A 25,235-nucleotide genomic window follows, 5' to 3' on the forward strand; every position below is an offset into this window, starting at 1 on the left:
CCTCCCGAGCAGAGCTCCTGCTCCCTTCAAACTCCACTGACTGACTGGCTTGTCTTTCTAAGATGGTTCCCTCTTTTATACTACTTTTAATAAGTTCTCCCCTGATCTACGTCCTCCACCCACACCCACTACATGGTTCCCCCTACTTTGGTTCCCCCCACTCCAACCAGGGTCAGGGCTCAGCAGGAAGCGCGACACATCTTGCCCCTCCAGCTGGTCTGGAGTAGTGTAGTGTTGGATGCAGGTGTTAGGGTCCCGGGCAGCACTCTATCCTTACCTGAGAGTGAGATACTACACCTCTGGGTGACATGCAGTACCTCTGTGGCGACTGAACCCGCAGGGGCGCCACACAAGTGAGTTATAGATGATCAAATGAATACAGGTATTTTAGAGCAAGTATGTAAGTATATATATACTATATATACATACCACACAACCAGCAATATTATACCAGTGATAATGGTTAACACATACCAGGATAGCAGCAGGACCTCCTAAGTGATGCGCCCAACCCAACATGCATTTTGGCGATGCCTTCATCAGGGGCTGATATAGGCTTCACTGAAACACGCATTGGGGTGGGAGCATCACTTAGGAGGTCCTGCTGTTATCTTGGTATGTGTTAACCATTAGCACTGGTATAAGTTTGCTGGTTGTGTGGCAGTGTATATACACTATATATATATATATATGCATATATATATGCATATATATATACATATATATATATATATATATACCTATATACAGTAGATTACTATGCACTTACCTGTATTCATTGGACCATACATGACTCACTTGCACAGCTGGCTATAGTTATAGTCTGTAGTTGTACTACTTTCAGTCTGATACATCCACATACTTCATCTTGGTTTCATACTTGAACATTACCTGATCAACTCAAGGGCTGACCAAAGTGTGAAAGTAAACAGAAACCCTACAAACTCAATGCTCTGCCAATGTCTTAGGTAAACTATTCCCAACCAATTCACCTCCCCACACTGTCACATTTGTAATTGTGTATTTTTTCATGAATTCATATGAACACTTTTGGTCAGAATAGTCATTTTTTTTCAGACATAAAAATATTTTTCCACTAAATAATTTTGATCAAATTGCCCTTTTTCCAAAAATGGTTTTATGGTTTCACATATGCATTGGCGGCTTCTGTTTATGTTTCTGTGGTGGAAGCAAAATTGAACTTTGATCCTGAAAAACAGAGCAAAAAGTGCAGCAAAAAATGCAGAAAAAACACAGCAAAAACGCCAAAAAAACGCAGCAAAGCCTGCTTTTTGTAAGGAGCTTCTTTGCTGCAAAGAGAGCAGGTTTTGCCTGCAGAAATAACCGCAGCAAAAATGCAATGTGTGAACATAGCCTAATACTAATGATGGCTGGACCATAAATGACATGCACTTTTTGCCTATTGTGTCCCCCTATTTCCTTATAGATTGTACGCTTGCGAGTAGGGACCTCACTCCTCCTGTAACTGTTGAACTATGTGTTACTTTGATGTCATTGGTGCAGCAAAGGAAAAACCATGGAAAGCACCACCAAAGATACATTGGGGAATTTATCAGATGAGTAAAGGGTTTTTTAATTAATTTATGTTTTTTTCCTCTATAGCTTAAAATGTTCTGATATCTGAAAACCCCTTTAAAATAACCTGACAGCTGATTCATGCTATCCAGACCATGGTTGTATCAGACACTGGCCCCATCATTGCAGCAAGGAATGTTTTACTCCTAAATATTGCAGAGTTTCAGAGAAAACATACATTTAAATGCCCTCTTTCCATATATACTCACTACGGTGTTACCTGTCACTGTCTGGAAGTGGGGCGAGGAGAAGCCACTGGCAACCTGCATCGGACTAGTCATCCCTGTTCCATAGTCTCCTTCCATCTTTTCTAGTATGTTTTCTCAGTACTCCCTGTTTGAAAAAGCTACTGCGAAACGCGCGTCGGGATGGTGCCTGGTCCCATGCAACATTGATTAACACAATATGGGAAACCACCTTAACTAATTTATTACTGATCTTTGTACGCTGGCAGATTTGTATGCACAAAGCGACTGAAGGTTATGTCCTCCAGTCAGTATATATATAATGAAATATTTTTTCTTTGATGGAATTTGACTACTTTCAATCATGTCACATTATAGTTAGGGGTTTTATTACCAAGCACTGTCCCATGTGACTGTTCTGGGTTTCTCTCTTGCGTGGCACTGGGGCAATATTAGGTTGTCGTCCTTCCATTTTGACTAATGTCTCTATTTTATAATGTATTTTGCATAATAAAAAATCTGTGTTTTATTTAATTGTATAGTACTCCGTTTCTCTTTTTTGTTACTAAATTTTTACATATGAAAATAGAGATATGGCTGGAAAGGCGCTTGTCTCCAAATAAAAATGATTTTGTAGAAATCCGATGTACCAATCATGAGTAGTGATGATTGAGCATGCTCATTGCTCGAGATTTACGAGCATGCTCGGGCGAGCACCTATTATCTTCAGCGTGCTCTGGCGTTAAGTTTTCGTCTCTCTGTGAACATGATTTGCGACTGCTTGACAGATTTAATACATGTGAGGACTGCTGGAAAACCAGGCATTCCTCACATGTATTAAAGCTGTCAAACAGTCGCAAATCATGTTCACGGAGCAACGAAAACCTAACGCCAGAGCACGCTGAAGATAATGGGTGCTCACCCGAGCATGCTCGTAAATCTCGAGCAACGAGCATGCTCGATCATCACTAGTCGTGAGAAATCGAATGTAGAAGCAATACGCAAATCAGACTGGAAGAGCACTGGGGCGTGTCAATGTATTACTATTACTATTATTTAAAGTGCACTGACACTCCCCCACTGCATTTTCAGCTTGATTTGCGAATGGCTTCAACATTCGATTTCTCAAGACTGGCACATCGGATATGTACAAAAAAGGTATCATTTTTATTGGGGGATAAGCACCTATACCGCCATACCATATACTTCCATTTGCAAAAACAGTCATTGGATCCCTTTAAACAGGATCTATCAACTTTCCTGACATGTCAGTTTTCTGTAAATACTTGCATTCTGAAAACCATAAAAATGCTGAAACATTGTTGTTCTGATCCTCTGTTATTCCTCTTACAAAATGTTTAATTAATTAATAATTGGGTGTTACCCATTGAGTGGTCACTGGACTGTCTGACATTGTCCAGTCAGTGCTGATAGTTTATGGATATACCTTTTAACACAGAGAATAGTAACATCCAGTTGTCAATTTTTTATTTTTATACATTTCCAATAGGAATGACAAAGAAATGTCACAACAAAGGCAAAAGCCAAAGGGGACATTTGTCTCTTCATTTATAGGATTGTTGGGGGGTCCAAGACAATGCTTCTCCCAACTATTATGATTTTATGTCATCATATCCTGAAAATTCCAGCACATGATGGGAATACCCCTTTAATATGTCACGCTCAAGATGATGGTTAAGCAGATTTTCTGGACTGACACTTTTATTAACAGAAAGGTTTTATTATTTTTATTTTTTTATTAAAAATGTATTTTTGCCCATGACAGACCATCATAAAGCACAGTCCACATGGAAGTAATACTGTTCTGTAAGAAAACATTGGCACTTATCTTTCTCCTTTTTTAGTTTTTCTTTATCAAAGTCTTAGAAATTCTCACAACGCACAGAAAAAATAAATAATGTTCTTATAATATGGAGTAGATATTGCAGATGGTCCATAAGATCAGAGTTCAAGCACTTCAGGATATAAGGCTGGAAAATGTAGGAAACGTTGCAGATATTGCACAGGGTAGAAGCCTGCCTTCTCTATTCCTATGTATCACCCCACTTTAAATAGGTTCTCCAAGACTAGAAACATTTCTCCAGCAAACAGCGCCACCCTTGTCCATGGATTGTGTCTGGTATTGCAACTCTTTAACGTGAAAACTGTAATGCCAGACCCAACCTTTGGACAAGTGTGGCGCTGCTTATAGAAAAAGGAGCAATATTTTCCCAATCCTGGGTGACCCCTTCAGTTTTAAAACATTTCTATGGAGGTGTCGCAGACTTGGAATGTTATTTTCTTGGTGGTCCAGGATATGGAGGAGGAGCAGGATACTGTAGAGGCACTGGAGGAGTTGGAGTATATGGAGGAGGTAAGTCGACTGGATACTCCATCTCATATTCATAGCTGTAAGGAGGCGGCGAAACTATAGGGAAAAAATACAGAATGAAAAACCAAATATAAAAAAATACTGTAAACTCAATTCAATTTCAACCCGCCAAGCATACGTAAAATACTCGGCTTCATATTATTGTATTATTTGCAGAAATGCACTGGATTCCCTTGGCAGAATGAGCTCTTCTGCACGAAAAGGATATACAGTGCACTGAAAAAGTATTCATACCCCGTGAACTTTTCTGCATTTTTTCATGTTACACCCACAAACTTAAATGTTTTTTATTGGGATTTTATGTGATATACCAACACAAAGTAGTAAGTATTGGTGAAGTGTAAAGGAAATGATACATGGTTTTTAATTATTTTAAAAATATGAATCTGAAAAATTGTGACTTGCATTTGTATTCAGCCCACCCTGTGTTATACTTTGTAGGACCACCTTTCACTGCAATTGTAAGAGGGTGTGCCATGGAAGATGAAATTCCTCAGAGGTGTGCGGCATTTGTGACTGGAGACTGACACCTACTGCCCAAATGGAACCCTGCGGAACCAATAAGATGGGGGGAGTGTTTCGAGAAGGGCGAGTCTAGATTGAGCACCAGATCATGTAACATTTGTGCCGCAGATCCCCTATATAAAATGCCGGAGTGACAAGGCGGGAAGAGATTTGGCACCGACGGGACAGGGCAGCAGGATGTGTGCTCAGAGGGACGCAATGGCCCAGACACCGGGACTCACTCAAGGGTCCTAACCAGGGGGCCGCTGTGCGCCCACAAGTGAGAACCAGACTGCGCCAGCCAAGATCCGTGGTCAAGACCTGAGACCCAGCCCTTATCTGTCTGGACCCAACATACGACGGTTGAAAGTCAAGCACCGGAGATCTGGTGAGGACCCTAATCCGGAAGTGATCGTCTGCGGCAGTGACCAAAAGTTGCTAGTGAACCGGGCTGTTACTTCCAACATTGACATATGGTACAGGGATCAGTCTGGGGTGGTGCAACAGACGGGGTGGGGACTGGCCAAAGTGCGGAAGCCCAGCGAGCATTGATTGACTTTGTCAGAAGGACTTGTGGCCTAGCTGGAAAAACCAGAGACCCCTGATAGGGCGTGAAACATAAAGGGGATAATTATAGTAACACCCTTATTACTGTGAACATTGTTCTCATTAGATACTAGATATATAACAGTGAATTTGCGCTGCGAGTCATAGTGCGTTCATAACAACTTTGCTATTATTGTATATTGAATATTGTAAGCTGTAAAAAAATATTCCATTTACTTTCTGTTCAAATCAATCTCTTCCTATACTTGCACTCGGAAAATAAATAGCTAAAGGGGTTATCCACTACTTTCACATTGATGCCCTATCCATAGGATGGGGCATCAATGTATGATCGGCCGGGGTCCCGCACGCGGCACCTCCGCCAATGAGCTGTTATTGGTGCCGGTGCCGTCAAGTTGTAGTGGACGGCGCTTGTTACTGCACATCTAACATCAATTGAATGGGAGGCAGATGTGCAGTACCCCGCGGCGGCCACTACAGATGGACGGCCAAGCACCGCAGGTAAGGACTTCCTGCCGGTTGCTTCCACCTTGTCCTTGTCTGTGTCTTGCATCCAGTGACCTGTTAACACAATTAGTGCTGCAGGTCTTTTGTGGTATGTCTCTACCAGCTTTGCACATTTAGAGGCTGAAATGTTTGTCCATTCTTCTTTGCACTCTCGCTCAGTGAGATTTGATGGAGATGTTTGTGAACAGCAATTTTCACGTCTTGCCACAGACTTTCAATGGAATTTAGGTCAAGACTGTGACTGGGCTGTTCTCTCACATGAATATGCTTTGATATAAACCATCCATTGTAGCTGTGACAGGATGCTTAGGGTCGGTGTCCTGCTGGAAGGACTGGAACCTCAGTTTCAAGTCTTTTGCAAACTCAAATAGATTTTTCTCCAGGATTGCCCTGTATGTAGCTCCATCCATCTTCCCATCAGCTCTGACCAGCTTCACTGTCCCTGCTGAAGAAAAGCCTCCCAACAGAATGATGCTGCCACCACCATGTGTGACGGGATGGATGGTGTTTTCAGGGTGATGTGCAGCGTTTGTTTTCCGCCAAACCTACCATTTTGCATTTAGCCCAAAAAGATCTACTTTGGTCTCATCTGACCAGAGAACCTTCTTTCACATGCTAGCTGTGTCCTCTAAATGACTTTTTGCAAAAGGCATAGGGGACTTCTTGTGGCTTGCTTTAAAAAAATGGGGTTCTTCTTGCCACTCTTCCATAAAGGCCAGATTTGTGGAGCTTCTCCCACCTGAGCTGTGGATCGCTGCAGCTCCTTCAGAGTGAACATGGGCCTCTTGGCTGCTTCTCTAATTAGGGCTCTCCTTGCTTGGGATGTCAGTGTAAATGGACAGACATGTCTTGGTAGGTTTGCAGTTGTGCCACATTCCTTCCATTTTTGGATGATGGAGTGCTTCGTTTGATGTTCAGAGTTGGGCTATTTTTTTACACCCGAACCCTGCTTTACTCTTCTCCACAACTTTATTCCTGACCTGTCTGGTGTGTTCCTTGATGTTCATGATGTTGCTTGAACCCTAATGTTCTCAAACAAATCTCTGAGGCATTAAAAGAACAGCTGTAGTTCTACTGATAACAAGTTACACACCGGTGGATTCAATGTACTAATTATGTGACTTATGGATGCGAGTGTTCACTCAGGATTTTATTTAGGTGTATAAGACTACAGCGAGCTGAATACAAATGCACCTCAAATTTCACATTTATATTTTTTAAATATTAGAAAACCATGTGTCATTTCCTTTACACTTCACAGACACTTGCTACTTTGTGTTGGTATCACATAAAATCCCAGTAAAATAAATTTATGTTTGTGGGTGTAACGCGAAAAAGATCATGGGGTATGAATACTTTTTCAAGGCACTGTTGGTGACTTTATAAGCAGTTGTCATTTGTCATCTATCTGAGGATCTCTGGTAGCCTTCAAACAATGTTTTGCTGAAGTCATGGGGATGCCTATTATCTTCAGGGTGCGGACAGATGGCCATATCACTAGCCCAAGGATGGCATCGCAATCCTCGGACTGGCGGTCGGCTTTCCTGATCTGAGCATGTATTTCTATTCAGCTGTCACGCTCAGGTCAGGAGAGTCAAAGGCCAGTCCGAGGATTGTGATGCCATCTGTCTGCGCCCTTAGCAGGAGATTTACTAACACTGGCGTTTACTAAAATGGATGTATGAAATGTCCGACTTAAGAAGTTATCCAGTAGCAGAAATCCCTTTATTAATGGGCCCAAGGGACTGAGAAAAATGACAATAAAAAAATAAAGGTTCACATTGCGTACCAGCCTTACTCTTCAGTAGTGAGCGCTGTGTTCCCGGTTGATCTCTTGGTGTTGACACATGAGCGCTGCAACCAGTCAGTAGTCACTGACTGTGACGCCCTCAGCAGATTGGGATGCAGCACTGACTATGGATGAGTGGTCTGGATGAGGAGTATCATATTTTTTTACACCTCCCGGCATTGGCACCAGAGTATCCTGACAGTGTGCACTGTGCTCGCTGTGAGGATTCACGAATCTGCAGATTTGAGCCCCAAGCCTGGACAAGCCTGTTGAGTTGAATTCACACTGGGCATGTTTTTTTTTTAATAAAATAACTGGAAATCCTATCCCTGGCATTTTTGTGGCATTCCACATGACTACATGTGAAGTTTTTTACTCTTACATTTTTTTGAGCCACAGATGAGATGGTGAGATGAGATTTATATCTCCAAATGTTATCATGCTCTGTCCAAACTTGTTTCCCTCCTCTGCACAGAAAGCAAAAAATAAATTAATTTTCTACCCCTTCCCTCCCATTCATTTATCATGTTTTACGAGTTGCGGAGACCTCAGGATACAGTACATACCTTTAAAATTGCAATGAAATTTCCTGGGCGAATAAGAGATAATATGTTGAATTAGAATTTTGGAAGATTCATTCATTTTTATTTTGGCATGATGAGAGACACACGAGATTCATTTGTAATGAATTTTAACTAAAATATAATAACTCAAAATCACCTTCCACGTAATACTCATCGTATTAAACTGATGCGGCAAATAAGCGCTGTACTAGGGTGTAAATGATGCATCTTCACTCTTGGTTCTCTTAAAAATAGATAGGAGGTGATAATGATCGTTTTCATCCACAAATGTTCTCATTTTGCAAATTAAAATTCAATATAAATTTAGATTGTAAAATGAAATGAAAGATCACAAAAAGTTACGGAAAATACAAAATGTATAATTAAATACAACTGATAATAGCAGTAATTACATTTCCTTAAAAATGGGAAATGTTTGAATAATGTTGGAATTGGTCCTATGTAAAAAAAAAACAAGTTGCATCTTACAACTTTTGAAATTCTTACGTCCACAGCTAGCCGTCCCCGGCTGTGCAACTACTGTGAGAAGCAGTTCCATTTTCTTTAATGGAGCCATGTTGTAATTCCTTGAATTGCAGCAAGGTCTAGCAGTACCAATATGCAGGAAAAAAAGCCCCTTAAAAGGAATCTGTCAGCCGTTTTTTTGCTATGTAATCTGAGACCAGCATGATGTAGCTGAAGAGACCCTGATTTCAGTGATGTGTCACTTACTGGGCTGTGTTTTACTGTTTCAATACAATTAGTGTTTTATCTGCAGGAGATTATCACTAGAGGACAACTTGGCTCATGCCTCTTAGTCCAACCACGTTCCCAGCACTGATTAGCAGCTCTCTGTCACTATGCAATGTACACAGAAAGCAGCCAATCAGTGATGTGGGCGGGGTTATACACAGCTCAGCATTCCAAGCTCTGCTAGATCTGCAGCAGAGAAAACTGTGATTCTGTCAGAACTGCTGCATCCAGTAAACTAAGTGACACATCACTCAATTCTCTGCCACTACATCATGCTGCTGACAAATTCCCGGTGCGGCCTCATTCAGACTTTATCTTTTTTGCATAGTAGAAATAATGGACTGTTTTTAACAGTGTTCTGGATCCAATTTTCATCCATTTTTTGCTCGTGTGTCTGTTTTCACCATCAGTGCAGCATTCATTTTTTTGGGGTGCAAAAAGAAGAAAATAGTCTAAGATTTTCCTACCCATTAAACAATAAACAATGACCCAGACTCGGATGAAAAATGGTTGCGTTCCGTCTGCTGCACACTCTTTTCATAAAACTTTTATATATTTTTGGTGTAAAATCAGCCCACAAATGAAAAGAAAAACAGTGATAGAACACACACGTGAAAAATGAATGTCTGAATGAGACCTCACCCACAGTAGATAGCTGGAGGACAATTGTTTGGTCGTCCGATATATTTCTCAACTCTTTCATACACAGGAATGCTCGCTCTGCTGAGTGCTTCCGTGTTCTCTGTGAGAGAACCGCTGCCGGACATCACTGGCGGCAGCTTATCTTGCTTTCACAAAATGATTGACAGTCTGAAATTGGACAAGCTGAATTCTCATCTCTCTCAACATTATCTGTTGGGGGAAAGTCCGGGGACCCCAAACACATTATACTGTCGACCGTTCCCACCAATATCGGCAGATTAGTCTAATGTGTATGGGGGCTTTAATACTCAGAATTGGTGAGAGTTCCAAATGTTAACCCCTCCAATGATGTTGACATATCAACACTTTTTCCATTGTTTACACCTCATTGCTGAGGAGACCGACCACTGCTGCTGTCTAGCTTGTTAACACTGCTCTAAATCTGACCCGGGATTAGAAGGAAAAAGCGCGCTCCAGCGATCACGGCCAGGTTCAAAACAGTGCTTACAAGTTCAATAAAAAAGAGCTTGTTCTGATGTCTAGCAGAGGTGGTCGGTCTCCAAAGTAACGAGCTGAAAACAATAGAAAGGTGTTAATAATATCTCAATAACAGCTGAATATTTTAATAAGCAGTAAATTGCAAAATTGCTGATATTTAAAAGCTCTATCGAACAATACGCATTTCTGAAGATAAAGAACCATTTAGCAGTTGATGAGATTTATATGGTGGGACAAAGTAGATATAATTAACATGTCTAGAGCCAATAGCATCGCCTCTTACCTGAATAAGAACTGATGGCGTTGATATGTGTTGCTCTAATCACGCCTACACGGGTTCCTCGGCTGCTCTTCATGCACATACAGATACAGATGGCAATTCCTGCAATTACCCCCATGATGAAGACAATTCCAAACACTATTCCAGCTATTGCTGTGCCCCTGAAATGATAAAAATAGTTACATAAGAATAAGTAAGTGCACACTATAATAACATTACCTAAGAAGAACCAGAAATTAAGGGATTGTCCACTACCTCTAAATAGGTCATCAAAGTCAGACTGGTGTGCTTCCAACAACCAACTAACTCCCCTGCTAATCTGTTTTGGCATTTCTGTCCGCCGCCAGATCAGCACCATGTAATGTGTAGTGAACGTTCTCAGGTACTGCTAACTTTTCAAGACAGGGACGGACGGTCATTGAGCAATGGATGTTTTCTAAATACGTTAATTGACAATTGGGCCCTGTGGCTTGTTGACCTGCAAAACAAAGAAGGATGAACTATGCAGATCGATTAAATGCTTAAAAAATGAGAGATGAGCCCCTACCATTTAACCTCCTGACCTGTGGATGATGAGAGGGACTTCACAAAAATCACAGCCAATAGAGACTCTTCAGAACAACAGACAGAACACATGGCTCCATCCAGGGGAACTTTACAAAACCACAGACAGTGACTCTACAGGATATCAGCCTAGGGGACTACGGTCCCAGCTGGAAGAACACAGATCTGCTCCATTGACCATCACTGAACCCATGAAGACATTTGGGGAAATCCAGGTTGGGACCCTCCGGTCACCTGGAACTCATGGATATGTTTGGTGTAGTCAGGTTGGGACCCTCTGGTCACCTGGCCCCATGGATACGCTCGGAGAAGCCAGGTTGGGACCCTCTGGTCACCTGGTACTCATGGATATGTCTGGGGAAGCCAGGTTGGGACCCTCCAGTTACCTGGTCCCATGTAGATGTTTGGGGTAGCAAGGTTGGGACCCTCCAGTCAATGGCCCCATGGTTATGCTCGGAAAAACCAAGATGGGGCCCTCCAGTCAACTGGTTACATTCCTCAATGGACTGTCAGCTTCCTAAGCTTGTCGCTACCTCCTCTCTGTGGGGGCCCGCCAAAAGCGCGGTGCCACTGGTGGGGGTAGTCAGCCCTGAAGACTCCAGTGTCATAGCTGCTCTAATCCTGGCAAGTCAGCGGAAGGATGAGACTGTGTAATTTTGCACCATCTTGTGTATTTGCTGGGACTGTTCTATACGTTTATTGCCTGTTTGGTGGTTCAATAAAGTATTGCCACATTGTTTTACCCCCACCCTGTGTTGTCTGAGTAGTATTCTGCCCACGGGAGACCCCATGTCTTTACAACCATTATGAAGACGTACTGTTCTGACGTTTCACACTGTGAACACTTGGATGCCACGAGAGCTACAAACAGATGATCGGTGGGATGTCAGGTGGCAGACTTCCCAACCAGATCTGATATTGATGACCTATTCCATCAGCAATATATAAGTGCTGGGTGACCCCTTTAATTTCCACAGCCCAATGCAAAACCCTCTAACTAACATACCGGTGTCTTGAGTGCCAAAGGGATTGTTGGGTCCACTCACCCCCACAGACCATATTCTGCTGAGGGCACCTCGGAGAAGCTGAGCAGAATTATTTTTATCCCAATTTTGGTAATAAAATGTGTATTATAAAATTCACTTGATGAAGTCTAAAAGAGTGTCACACTGGCCCTTCAGGCAGGTTTACATGCAGAGGCATTATGGAAAAATAAGTTTTTGCGCCAACATGTTCCATCAGCGTTATACACTGGGCAATGCTCCCAATGTATACAATCCATGATGGCTCAGACATGATGTGAACAAAGCCATTTGGGCTAATAGAAGAGTAGATCTGTTCTCGTACCATACTCCTCATGCATAAGGCAGCACATTTGGTGCGGGAGTCCTGCTGAAGTAAAATCCCACTGTCACTTCTGTTATTTTCTTCGCTGTGAATAGCATTGTACAATCCCAGAATTGGGCTATTTATATGTTGATGAGAACAACAGCCCAATATCACGAGGAACAGAGGAAAGGAAACAGCTTCTGAATGTTGCCTGTGGGCTACAGACATCTTAATCCAGTGATAATTACTCACTAGGATACGGCGGCGTTTTGCTGGTACAAGCATTATTGTAATTCTTTCTGTGATAAAACAGACGCTTCTTGTCACTCCGCTCTTAAAAGTCGATTTGAGACTTGAACTAATTTCTGTAGCGATAAGTCAGAAAAGCATTATTCCCATCTTGTACATTTACGGCAAATGTTAATATGGCATAAATGTACAAAATGGGAATAGACCTTTAAGTTAATCCCAGTGGAGCAACTTCTTAAAGGGTTATACTTATTTAATGTCATATTGTTATGGTATTTTGCTAGGATATGACACATTTGACAACTTTTTAGACTCCTCTGGCAGAGGCTTATCACAGGGAGAACAAACGGATCTACAGTCCGAAATCGGACATCCTGGATCTTTCACTTCCCCGGCATCAGACATCGCAGATCTTTCACTTCCCCAAGTTCAGACATCCTGGATCTTTCACTTCTCTGACATCAGACATCCCGGATCTTTCACTTCCCCAACATCAGACATCCCGGATCTTTCACTTCCCCAACATCAGACATTCCAGATCTTTCATTTTCCCGACATCAGACATCCCAAATCTTTAATTTTCCCGACATCAGACATCCAGGATCTTTCACTTCCCTGACATCAGACATCCCGGATCTTTCACTTCCCCAATGTCAGACATCCAGGATCTTTCACTTCCACATCAGACATCCCAGATCTTTGACTTCCCCGATATCAGACATCCTGGATCTTTCACTTCTCTGGCATCAGACATCCCAGATCTTTCACTTCCCCGACATCAGATATCCCGGATCTTTCACGTTCCCGACATCAGACATCAAAGATATTTCACTTCCCCGACAGATATCCCGGATCTTTCACTTCCCCGACGTCAGACATCCGAGATCTTTCACTTCCCTGACATCAGACATCCCGGATCTTTCACTTCCCCGACATCAGACATCACAGATCGTTCACTTCCCTGACAAACATCCCGGATCTTTCACTTCCCCAACACAAGACATCCTGGATCTTTCACTTCCACAACATCAGACATCCCAGATCTTTCACTTCCCCGACATCAGATATCCCGGATCTTTCACGTTCCCGACATCAGACATCAAAGATATTTCACTTCCCCGACAGATATCCCGGATCTTTCACTTCCCCGACGTCAGACATCCCAGATCTTTCACTTCCCTGACATCAGACATCCCGGATCTTTCACTTCCCCGACATCAGACATCACAGATCGTTCACTTCCCTGACAAACATCCCGGATCTTTCACTTCCCCAACATCAGACATCCCAGATCTTTCACTTCCCTGACATCAGACATCCCGGATCTTTCACTTCCCCGACGTCAGACATCCTGGATCTTTCACTTCCCCAAGATCAGACATCCGGGATCTTTCACTTCCCCAAGATCAGACATCCCGGATCTTTCACTTTCCCAAGATCAGACATCCCGGATCTTTCTCTTCCCCAACATCAGACATCCCGGATCCTTCACTTCCCCGACATCAGACATCCCGGATTTTTCACTTCCCCGACATCAGACATGCAGGATCTTTCACTTCCCCGACATCAGACATCCAGGATCTTTCACTTCCCCGACATCAGACATCACAGATCTTTCACTTCCCTGACAAACATCCCGGATCTTTCACTTCCCCAACATCAGACATCCCAGATCTTTCACTTCCCTGACATCAGACATCCCGGATCTTTCACTTCCCCGACGTCAGACATCCTGGATCTTTCACTTCCCCAAGATCAGACATCCGGGATCTTTCACTTCCCCAAGATCAGACATCCCGGATCTTTCACTTTCCCAAGATCAGACATCCCGGATCTTTCTCTTCCCCAACATCAGACATCCCGGATCCTTCACTTCCCCGACATCAGACATCCCGGATTTTTCACTTCCCCGACATCAGACATGCAGGATCTTTCACTTCCCCAACATTAGACATCCAGGATCTTTCACTTCCCCGACATCAAACATCCCGGATCTTTCACTTCCCCGACATCAGACATCCCGGATCTTTCACTTCCTTGACATCAGACATCCCGGATCTTTCACTTCCCTGACATCAGACATCCCGGATCTTTCACTTCCCCGACATCAGACATCCCAGATCTTTCACCTTCCCGCCATCAGACATCCCGGATCTTTCACCTTCCCGACATCAGACATCAAAGATATTTCACTTCCCCGACAGATATCCCGGATCTTTCACTTCCCCGACGTCAGACATCCCAGATCTTTCACTTCCCTGACATCAGACATCCCGGATCTTTCACTTCCCCGACATCAGACATCACAGATCGTTCACTTCCCTGACAAACATCCCGGATCTTTCACTTCCCCAACATCAGACATCCCAGATCTTTCACTTCCCTGACATCAGACATCCCGGATCTTTCACTTCCCCGACGTCAGACATCCTGGATCTTTCACTTCCCCAAGATCAGACATCCGGGATCTTTCACTTCCCCAAGATCAGACATCCCGGATCTTTCACTTTCCCAAGATCAGACATCCCGGATCTTTCTCTTCCCCAACATCAGACATCCCGGATCCTTCACTTCCCCGACATCAGACATCCCGGATTTTTCACTTCCCCGACATCAGACATGCAGGATCTTTCACTTCCCCGACATCAGACATCCAGGATCTTTCACTTCCCCGACATCAAACATCCCGGATCTTTCACTTCCCCGACATCAGACATCCCGGATCTTTCACTTCCTTGACATCAGACATCCCGGATCTTTCACTTCCCTGACATCAGACATCCCGAAACTTTCACTTTCCCGACATCAGACATACAGGATCTTTCACTTCCCCGACATCAAACATCCCGGATCTTTCACTTCTCTGACATCAGACATCCCAGATCTTTCACTTCCCCGACATCAGACATCCCAGATCTTTCACCTTCCCGCCATCAGACATCCCGGATCTTTCACCTTCCCGACATCAGACATCCCGGATATTTCACTTCCCCGACATCAGGCATCCCGGATCTTTCACTTCCCCGACATCAGACATCCCAGATCTTTCACTTCCCTGACATCAGACATCCCGGATCTTTCACTTTCCCGACATCAAACATACAGGATCTTTCACTTCCCCGACATTGAGACATCCCGGATCTTTCACTTCCCCGACATCAGACATCCCAGATCTTTCACTTCCCTGACATCAGACATCCCGGATCTTTCACTTTCCCGACATCAAACATACAGGATCTTTCAATTCCCCAACATCAGACATCCCAGATCTTTCACTTCCCCGACATCAGACATCCCTGATCTTTTACTTCCCTGACATCAGACATCCCAGATCTTTCACTTCCCCGACATCAGACATCCTGGATCTTTCACTTCCTCGACATCAGACATCCCTGATCTTTTACTTCCCTGACATCAGACATCCCAGATCTTTCACTTCCCCGACATCAGACATTCCGAATCTTTCACTTCCCCGACATCAGACATACAGGATCTTTCACTTCCCCGACATCAGACATCCCGGATCTTTTACTTCCTCAATATCAGACATCCCAGATCTTTCATTTCATCGATATCAGACATCCCACATCTTTCACTTCCCTGACATCAGACATCCCGGATCTTTCACTTCCCCGACATCAGACATCACAGATCGTTCACTTCCCTGACAAACATCCCGGATCTTTCACTTCCCCAACACAAGACATCCTGGATCTTTCACTTCCACAACATCAGACATCCCAGATCTTTCACTTCCCCGACATCAGATATCTCGGATCTTTCACGTTCCCGACATCAGACATCAAAGATATTTCACTTCCCCGACAGATATCCCGGATCTTTCACTTCCCCGACGTCAGACATCCCAGATCTTTCACTTCCCTGACATCAGACATCCCGGATCTTTCACTTCCCCGACATCAGACATCACAGATCGTTCACTTCCCTGACAAACATCCCGGATCTTTCACTTCCCCAACACAAGACATCCTGGATCTTTCACTTCCACAACATCAGACATCCCAGATCTTTCACTTCCCTGACATCAGACATCCTGGATCTTTCACTTCCCCGACATCAGACATCCTGGATCTTTCACTTCCCCAAGATCAGACATCCGGGATCTTTCACTTCCCCAAGATCAGACATCCCGGATCTTTCACTTTCCCAAGATCAGACATCCCGGATCTTTCTCTTCCCCAACATCAGACATCCCGGATCCTTCACTTCCCCGACATCAGACATCCCGGATTTTTCACTTCCCCGACATCAGACATGCAGGATCTTTCACTTCCCCGACATCAGACATCCAGGATCTTTCACTTCCCCGACATCAAATATCCCGGATCTTTCACTTCCCCGACATCAGACATCCCGGATCTTTCACTTCCTTGACATCAGACATCCCGGATCTTTCACTTCCCTGACATCAGACATCCCGAATCTTTCACTTTCCCGACATCAGACATACAGGATCTTTCACTTCCCCGACATCAAACATCCCGGATCTTTCACTTCTCCGACATCAGACATCCCAGATCTTTCACTTCCCCGACATCAGACATCCCGGATCTTTCACCTTCCCGCCATCAGACATCCCGGATCTTTCACCTTCCCGACATCAGACATCCCGGATATTTCACTTCCCCGACATCAGACATCCCGGATCTTTCACTTCCCCGACATCAGACATCCCAGATCTTTCACTTCCCTGACATCTGACATCCCTGATCTTTTACTTCCCTGACATCAGACATCCCGGATCTTTCACTTCGCCGACATCAGACATCCCAGATCTTTCACTTCTCCGACATCAGACATTCCGAATCTTTCACTTCCCCGACATCAGACATCCCAGATCTTTCACTTCCTCGACATCAGACATGCAGGATCTTTCACTTCCCCGACATCAGACATCCCGGATCTTTCACTTCCCCGACATCAGACATCCCAGATCTTTCACTTCCCCGACATCAGACATCCCTGATCTTTTACTTCCCTGACATCAGACATCCCGGATCTTTCACTTCGCCGACATCAGACATCCCCGATCTTTCACTTCGCCGACATCAGACATTCCGAATCTTTCACTTCGCCGACATCAGACATCCCAGATCTTTCACTTCCTCGACATCAGACATCCCAGATCTTTCACTTCCTCGACATCAGACATCCCGGATCTTTCACTTCCCTGACATCAGACATCCCAGATCTTTCACTTCCTCAACATCAGACATACAGGATCTTTCACTTCCCCGACATCAGACATTCCGAATCTTTCACTTCCCCGACATCAGACATCCCGGATGTTTCACTTCCTCGACATCAGACATCCCGGATCTTTCACTTCCCCGAAATCAGACATCCCGGATCTTTCACTTCCCCGACATCAGACATCCCAGATCTTTCATTTCCTCGATATCAGACATCCCAGATCTTTCACTTCCCTGGCATCTTTTGAAGGAGGGTCGGGAAGTCACCACACAGATTAGACGAGCATCAGCCAAATCAATGGATATATAATACTTTCTAATCATGTCTCCCCACACTGCTCACGATATTTCTCAGGCAATCGAAATCTCACATCTGCACTTTTTTTTTTTTTTTCCCTGAGAATAAAAAATCTGTAGCAGGTCCATACTTGCCAACTTTCAGAGACAGACATCTAAAAAGCTTTCTGATTGCAGTACGTGAAGCGTGACCACATCCTCTTCCAGGCCGCATCATCCACTTTCTTTTCACATTGACTTTTCCTTTCCCACCTGTTACCTGCTCCCTGAGTTTGCATGTGGACACACAAGGGTCATATGCAAGAAACTTTCTAGAAAATTTTGCCAGAACTCTGGAAGATATAAATTTTTCCTGGAGCCCCACTGAAGTACCAGAAGATTTTCTATGAGACAACTATTATATGCAGAGACGGGCAAAGCATACATCACAATAGGAATTGGCAGAAAGCCGATATATTGGGGACTATTCCGAGCAGCCATGGAAGTTCTCACAAACAGCTGTAAGGCCTCATGCATGTTCATTGATCCTGTATTAGAACATAATGGAGGTATGTGGAGAAACAGTAAGGGTTCATAGGTTTTCTAGGTATGGGCTATATTGTGCTCATTCGGAACAACAGCACAGTGATGTGCATATGGTGTTAGAATAGTAATTTTAGCAATCCTTAAAGGTGCTGTCCAAACTTAGGGTGAATCTTCACTGGGTGCACAGTGCGCTCCGTCATGATTCTCTGGTGCAGGCGCAGGAAGCTGGTGTTCATGTGTCTGAAAACATGTGATTTGTATACTTCTGGCCACATTCTGACTAGACTTGTCTGGCCTCACTCAATACACTTGTATTGAGCCAGGCCGCGCACTTCTAGTTGGCATGTGACTGCATGTTTGCAAATCGTACCAAAGACAAACTCGAAATGGCGCATATAGCACCGCAACAAACACCCTCATTGCTACACAAGATGACTGTTGCCACAGATGCTGTCTGCGTCGTCTCCTGTTTGCCTCAAACTATGTTTTGGATACAAAAAAGCTGAAGATCAATGAATGGTGACTTCAATCTGTTCGTCTTTTGGATTACTTTTTAGACTGTAACCTGTGGGTCTGTGCACCACTATTGAAGATTGACATCAACTCTTGTTATTGCTTATCAGCTAACTGTCACAAAGCTTAAGTCGCCATATCTAGTGCTGACCGGTGTTTTCTTCTTTCTATTACATTTTAACAGTATAGATTGTGTATAAAAATATACATTAAAATGGATCTGTCAGTAGATTTCACAATACAACTTGTATGCTTTGTTAAATATATCTTTTAGACCTGATGAGGCTAGTGTATTTACTTTGTTAAGACTTGTCAGAAGGGCTGTGAAATCCTTTTTCAATCTTTAAAGTCAATCTTTGCCTGCCTAGCCTGAAAGTCAGCTCCTCATTGTCCCTCCTCTTCATTGCAGAATCTCTGTGTATGTAGCCCAATTGGATGCTTCTCTGATTCCCTTCTGCATGCTTCTGAATCTTCACCCATTTAGCTTGTCTGACAGCTCCTCAGTATCCTCCACCCGCCTGCTGAGTCTCGGTCAACATAGCCGGATTGACAGGTCCTCAGAGTCCCTCTTCCCTAATGAAACTGAGATCTCACACCGCTCAATACAAGCTGCAACGGTCAATCAGACCGGATGGGTGAATAAACTTAGACTCATGAGTTCTCACTCTTTAGCTTATTAAAAAATTCCCAGTTTAATATCTTCATAATACGGCCATTCTAAATTGCATTTTACTGTAAATACATCAGCCTCATCGGGTCCACGCAATTTGTCAGGTAAAGTAATCAGTTTATATTATGAAATCTGGTGATAGCTGCATTTTAATTCTCATTGTACAAGACTATATCTGCAGCATTCAATAAAAAGATGAGTAATGTCGGAAAGCAGAATGAGGCAGAAATCTCCGTAGCAAGGTACATAGACACATGGTAGTCATTAGGAGCTCCATGCTGCGAACCCCTGTGTTCTCAGGCAAATGACAGGGAACAGGACTTCCTTTCTGTAAAACTACTAATTATGGGTGTGGTGGACCACCAGCTTATGAAGCTAACCACAAAAATACAGTTATATCTTCTATTGGGAACAGGAGATGATCTGAATAGCAGTTTAATGAATTCGATTTAATGCAAATTACAAGTGACAACTTGTGCACTGTTAATGCTGCGTTTAGACAGGTTGGCCATGGCCATAAAACAACCCACGATGGGCTGCGAACCAATTAATGTCAGTTTTGTTTTGTTTACATGGGCTGATTGCACTGTCAAAGAACAATCATTAAAGGGATTGTCCAAGACTATCATATTTTTTTTTACTATGGACCTAAAAACTAGCAAACAGGCAGATAGTTGCTAAAAAAGCCAACTACCTGTGTGTTGTACCCAGTACCGGAGCCGTCACTGACCGCTTCTGCCGGCAATTTAGCTGCTCCACGTCAACAGAGCAGCTCTTCTATTCCTGGACTGCTCTGTCATCAAGGCATGACTGCCGACATCATGCTGATTGACAGCCCGCTCCAAGCAGTTAGGCAGCGGGGAACTGGCTGTCAATCAACATGATGTCATCAGTCACGCCCTGTCAACAGAGCCGAACAATGAGAAAATCACCGGCAGGAATGGTCTGCGAGAGATCGGCGCTGGGCACACCATGCAGGTAGTTACCAACTTAGTTTAAAAAATCTTATAGTCCTGGACAACCCCTTTAATACGTTCTTTAGAGCACATCCTGTTTAAACTGGATGATATGCTGCCAGGAGTGATAATTTTTAAGCAAGCTTAAAAATAAACCCACGCAACAAATAAATGTTTTATTCTCTCTTTGTGTGATTGTGGAGCTGCTTAGACAAGCTCATAATTGGGAACAAGAATGTTAGGATGCTCATTTGACAATTCAGTTTGTGTTAAAATGCCATCAGTAACTCGCTTATTGGCTGTGTGATTTAATTTTTTATGTCTTAAAATCATTGTGTTTTGCAGCATATTGTCCCGTGTAAACAGAACGTGCTGCCGATAACGATGAAATTCTATTCTATTCACAGAACAATCATATTAATGATTGTTCTGTTCATGTAGAATTCTGGTCGGACTGTCTGAACAGACCATTTAATGGCAGCAGTAAGCTCGTCTAAACGAGCCATTCTCACTTTATTTGGCAGAACATGGTCCGGGTTCTGGTCCTCTCATCCTACATTTTCTGTTAAGCAGTCTACCTATTCCATTTCCAAACTGCCCACAATACCAACTGGGATTCTTCCATCTGTCTATGTGTGCGAAGTTCTGCACACAGCTCAGAGTGAAAGACAAGGCAGAGCTCTGGGTAAGGGAATGCCGACAGGTGCAGTCATGTTATATGCTTTGAGAACAGGACATCAATAACAGATCATAGCAGTGAGTTATTGGAAACAAATTTATCTTTCTTAAAAAAAGCCTCTCAGTCTTAAAAATAAATTCAGTTAAATACTTTGTAAAAACCCTTGAACTCCCCTGATTCTGCCACTTTTTTCTGTTTTGTTCTGCGTCGCTCTATTACAGAGATATTCAAATTTAATTTCTTTTGGAGCGCACTATGTGAAATCTCTGCTTGTAGTCCAACTGGGTGTTTCTTCAGAGTCTTCTCTGGGGGCAGTTTTTTCAGCCAGACCTCCCAGATGAGGACAATCCCATCTCAGCATCTGATCTAGCAATCTGACACTGCTGAGCTGTGATTGGCTGCATCTGGGAAGCAGGGATGAAAACACACGCCCCCAGTGAAGACTCTGAAGAAACACTCAGTTGGACTGCAAAGCAAAAAATTCACATAGTGCACGCCAGAAGAAAAAAAAAGTGAATATTTCTGAAATAGAGTGACATAGCACAAAATGGAAAAGATTTGCACAATTTTGGATTAGCACGCGACAGGTTCTCTTTAATGCTTCAGTACAATCTTAAAAAAAGCTTTGCACAGTCCTTTTACAAAGGATCATTATGGTTGAATTGTTGAACGCTGGTCTGTGAAGATAACATGAATGTGGTCTACTTGATTACACATCTAGAGGAGTGCCACAACAGCGGTAAATTCAGCTTCCTTGCCATTCACATTTACAGAGTATCTGGTTTCTACTGTTTGAGTAGGAGCTGATCTGTGGCACCCAGCAGTGGACACTAAACAATATGATAGAGTAGATATAAATAAAAAATAATAAAAGTGTCAATTCAACTCACCACTCCTGTGTTAGAGAAAGGAATCCCAGGAAACTTCCAGGTTAGGTAGTCTGTGGTCTGGGTGTGGTGAACGGAGTATGCTCTAGTCTGGCTTCCAGATCAAATTGCTCTCAGTTGTCCAAAAGAGATGTTCTCCAGCTCCAAAGGAAAGTAGTTAAAACTTAGCCTTTAATCATATAGAATAAAAAAAAATTTGCAGAATGAGCAGATATTGAAAATGGAAACCCATAATGCTTACGCGTTTCGGGTAGAAAAACCCTTAATCTTTTCTACCCGAAACGCGTAGGCATTATGTTTTTTTTAATATATTAAATGTGCTGGAGAACATCCCCTTGACCATTGAGAGTATGATGGTGTGGTGACATTCCATTCCATACACTCTTTACATCAGGCCACTGCCAGGGCTGATCAGCGGAGGTTCCAGGTGCCGGACTGCCACCGATCTGATATGAATGACCGGTAATAGTAGTGGAAAACACATTTAATTAGGGAGCTATATAAAAAAGAAACATGGACTTTGCTTTGCCAACACTTCTGTGCTGTGACGTTGCAATTCCAAAAATAAGATCATGTCACTTGTTTGTACAAAAATAGCAAGATGAGGACACAGGTTGTGGTAATCCTACAATTTTACCACGACTCATGGGTGCGGCCCTGGAGTCATAGCCTAATTGAGGTCATTTAATTGCATTCTTGAAGGTATTCTATTGTGCCCAAATTACCAACTCTACTAATTTCTTTTGCAAATTTTGGTGCTTACAAAAGTAAGAACACATGGAAGCAAATACCTACCAGGGTAAATACTACTAACTAAAATGGTGCTTGGTTCTCAAACATGAATTTGCTGAATTTTTCCCAGTCAGTTCACATTTTGTAAATCTAACAGATTGCTGCTCCCGGTTTGTATTTTTCTGGCACCAAATTACAGTGTTTTTGTTGTAATTTACATAATTTTCCCGAAAACAAAATGGGATCATTTCAAAGTCACTTGGCGCTGTTCTGTAGGGAACGTGCCTGGCCTCGCTGTATTACTTACCTGACCCTTGTCCTCTATGCCGTATTTCCAGCCAAATAAATAAACCCAAACATCAGCCATACACAAACTATGTCATTCTGCCAAGAAACCTGATATAAAAACACAAATGAGCAGCTTTCATTCATCAGATTAATTGTGTAAAATTAGCAAATTTATTTACCAGACTGGATGAAGAATAAAGCTGATTATCTGCACCGTATAATGGTAACACTACCTTGTCATTGTGCTGTGTCAGAAGTTAAAAAATGTTTGGGTTGACCCCAACATAGGTTACTAGAATGAGGGTCAATGTTTAGTAATATCTTGAGTCTCTTGGGTGCTGGACAGGGTGTTACCTATGGAGTTCTGTCACCTAATTGGCACTAAAAAAGCAATAAAATAATTGAGAAGAAAACCAAGGAACATTTAGTAAACACTCAGCAATAAAGGGGTAAATGTATGATAGTTATACTTAAAGGGATTTTCTCAAGTTTGAAAAAGTTATCCCCTATCTATGCAATATATCGATAGGGGTGCAACTGCTCGGATCCTCACTGATCCCTAGAATTGGGGCGCCAAAGAGTAGAATTGTGGTCTATCATGTGCACTGTTGCTCCATTCAATCTTAATGGGAGTGTTGGAGATAACCAAACACTGTGCTCGACTGTTCTTCGGCACTTCCATAAGGATGAAAGGAACAGTGGTGCACATGCTTGACCACCGCTCCATTCATATGGAGCTTTTTAAATCTCCGATACTTAGGGAAAGGTGTTTGTCCCAGAGGTCAAACCCCTGATTTTCAAAACTTGAGAATATTCCTTAAAAGGGATATTCCCATCTAAGACATTTATGGCACAGTTGGGAATACCTGCGTATATACACAGTGCGTTGGCTAGAACTGGGCACGGTTACAAAAACAGCTGACCAGACTGTGCTATGATGTTACATCCATTTCCATGGTCTTGTCCAAGTGTGACCATAGAGGCAGATACTCCCATCTCAGCCTTGGATGGTGGAGATGGGAATACCCTTTAATAACAAGGTTATTGTACTATACTGCAATAGGGGCCTTGAAGAGGGACAGTCTAGTCCGGACTCCTTATGTATAGAACCAGCTTTGTGATATAGTTGGGTAACTCTGCTACACTGATGGAATATTCTGCCTGAACTGTGTGACAAACCCAGCTCTGCTATATTGCAAGGTAACTTTACTTGACCGCTAGTCAGTTCTGCCTGCACTCTGTGACAAACCAAGCTCTGTTACATAGCTGAGTAACTTTGCTAAACTGCTGGCTATTTTTTCATGGATTCTGTGAAAAAAACAGCTATGCTATATCACTGAGTACCAGTACTAACAATGGTTAGGACCAGTACTGACCATTGTGACAGCACTGCCTTGAACTCTATGACTATCTCAGCTCTGCTACTTTCCTGAGTTATTCTGCTGTAGCGCTGAAACTATTTTCCCTCCTTCTCTGCTGCTCTGGTTTCTCATAGTTGACTCTCCTATGTAGCTGTCCAACACCGCTACAATAGTTATTGTGATTTCCGCTCTGCTTTATCAGATCCCATGGTTCCAGGTTTGCTCCTCCAGTTGCCATCCTGCTTTATCTGTCTCCACTGTTCCAACTGGATCGTCCTGCTGCACCAACGCCATCTGTACGGGTCACATTAGAACTACTCATCCAGACCAAGGACCTCAAGAATCTACCTCTCCATCAGGTGAGGCATAACTGTTTCTTTTTATCCTGGTTATTATTATTGCTTGTATAGCGCCATCATATTCTCCAGCGCTTTACAGACATTATCATCGCTGTCCCATTGGGGCTCACAATCTACATTCCCTATCAGTATGTCTTTGGAATGTGGGAGAACCCAGAAGAAACCCACGCAAACACGGGGAGAACATACAAACTCCTTGCAGATGTTGTTCTTGGTGGGATTTGTACCTAGGACCCCAGCGCTACAGAGCAACAGTGCTAACTACTGAGCCACTGAGCTGCCTTAGATATAGCAGAGTGCTAACCACTGAGCTGCCCATATTATTATGAAACCTGGA

The 25,235-nt window shown here is 43.1% G+C and overlaps 1 protein-coding gene across 1 annotated transcript in view; it reads right to left on the bottom strand.

Annotated features, from left to right (window-relative positions):
• Positions 1 to 3,338: 3,338 nt before the first annotated feature.
• The window catches only part of CYYR1 (cysteine and tyrosine rich 1), a 137,979-nt gene continuing 116,082 nt past the window's right edge, over positions 3,339 to 25,235 (bottom strand). Inside the window, exons 3-4 of the mRNA XM_073670817.1 lie at positions 10,280 to 10,437; positions 3,339 to 4,209 (exon numbers count right to left, since the gene is read on the bottom strand). Coding sequence (XP_073526918.1) covers positions 4,076 to 4,209; positions 10,280 to 10,437 — 292 coding nt within the window. The 3' untranslated portion in view covers positions 3,339 to 4,075. The remainder of the gene's footprint in view (positions 4,210 to 10,279; positions 10,438 to 25,235) is intronic.

The sequence above is a fragment of the Phyllobates terribilis genome, unplaced genomic scaffold (assembly GCF_046119375.1).
Source record: "Phyllobates terribilis strain yellow unplaced genomic scaffold, ASM4611937v1 Scaffold_2__4_contigs__length_985480577, whole genome shotgun sequence".
Taxonomy (NCBI): domain Eukaryota; kingdom Metazoa; phylum Chordata; class Amphibia; order Anura; family Dendrobatidae; genus Phyllobates; species Phyllobates terribilis.